This window comes from Hipposideros armiger, unplaced genomic scaffold, assembly GCF_001890085.2.
Source record: "Hipposideros armiger isolate ML-2016 unplaced genomic scaffold, ASM189008v1 scaffold_51, whole genome shotgun sequence".
In the NCBI taxonomy this organism is placed as follows: domain Eukaryota; kingdom Metazoa; phylum Chordata; class Mammalia; order Chiroptera; family Hipposideridae; genus Hipposideros; species Hipposideros armiger.
Window position 1 is genome coordinate 4916329 of NW_017731401.1, and position 1473 is coordinate 4917801.

The window sequence follows — 1473 nt, forward strand, 5'->3', positions numbered from 1 at the left end:
GCAGCCCAGCTCCAGGTTGAGCTGTTGTTCAGCATCTTAGCTGTAGAGGGCAGTGTCACTGGCCCTCATACGTGGGATCTGAACCGGGGCCCTCTGGTGTCCCAAGCCAGCTCTTAACTAACGTGCCACTTGGCCAGCCCCCGTAATTCTTAGATTTGCTTTTTTTATATGGTTATTTCTATAAAAAATATTGAAAGTGTACTATATCTCTCAGGTATAACTCATGTTTTTTAGAAAATTGGATTTCATAATATTTGAGGGGAAGTGTATTTTCTAAAATTAGGCACACATGTTCAGTGTATTTCCCTCCTAGTTTTTTTATGTAGAGGGCAGAACTAATTAATTTCTCTGTATTTTAGGATATGTCAGCATATGTGAAGAAAATCCAATTTAAATTACATGAAAGCTATGGTAATCCTTTAAGAGGTACAGTACAGTTTTTTGATTCATAATATACAAATTTAAAAAGAGTTAGGAAACTATTAGTAATTTACAATTGTTTTTTTTCTCTCTCTCTTTCTTTAGTCGTTACTAAGCCTCCATATGAAATTACTGAAACAGGATGGGGTGAATTCGAAATAATCATCAAAATATTTTTCATTGATCCTAATGAAAGACCTGTGAGTAATGGTAATCTTTGTAAATATAAAATAGATTTTTAGTAATTGTGAAAATTACTAAATGAAAAGCCTTGTTATATGTTGATATTTTTATTCAGATATACTTTATGTAAACTTATGACATGGTGTATCTTGCCAGGAGTTAAGATTTTTCATTTTTAATGAAGTGCTTTCCAAAACTTTTATTTTTGAATATAGAAAGGAGGAATTCCATGTGAACATTTATTGGAAAGAAACCATGGAAATCATGTGATCACTACAGCAAAAAAAATTAAAATTCATTAGTGTCATTTGATTTTTAGTAATAAACAAGTTGAGTCCATACACTGCCTGAAATGAAAGCATTCAGTTTTTTCTAGTTAAAAGCCCTAGAAACGGTCTTCTTGCTTTTTCAAGCTGCCATCAGTACTTAGCTGCTTTACTTTATATCTTATTCATGAATCCTTATTTATAACCACTGACTAGTTTATCTTCTGATTTCTTCTTATCAGATTGTTGCATGATAATGTAAAAAGTCCCTTAAAGCTTTCACTTTGATCCTTCAGCAACTTTGTGAGGTTGGTGATATCCTCATTTTAGATAAGATAATACTAAGGCTCAGAGATCTCAAGTCACATGCTCAGTTGTAGCAGAGCTAGTTTTTGAATTCATGTACTTGCATTCAGGCTCCACACTCTTTCCATTACTGTTTCTTTTTACTAAAACCACAAAACACATTTTATTTATTTACTTATTTTAAGATTTTTATTGGGGAATTAGGGGGGAAGGGGAACAGATAAGTTGCTGTCGTTTTGGTCTTCAGTCTAGTTGTGGAGGACGTTGCTTCACTGGCCCAAGTTGGCACCATCATTGC

The 1473-nt window shown here is 33.6% G+C and overlaps 1 protein-coding gene across 1 annotated transcript in view; it reads left to right on the plus strand.

The window, feature by feature from the left end:
- YEATS4 (YEATS domain containing 4) overlaps positions 1-1473 on the plus strand; it is a 22453-nt gene that overhangs the window by 5510 nt on the left and 15470 nt on the right. Inside the window, exons 3-4 of the mRNA XM_019640512.1 lie at positions 360-426; positions 526-620. Coding sequence (XP_019496057.1) covers positions 360-426; positions 526-620 — 162 coding nt within the window. The remainder of the gene's footprint in view (positions 1-359; positions 427-525; positions 621-1473) is intronic.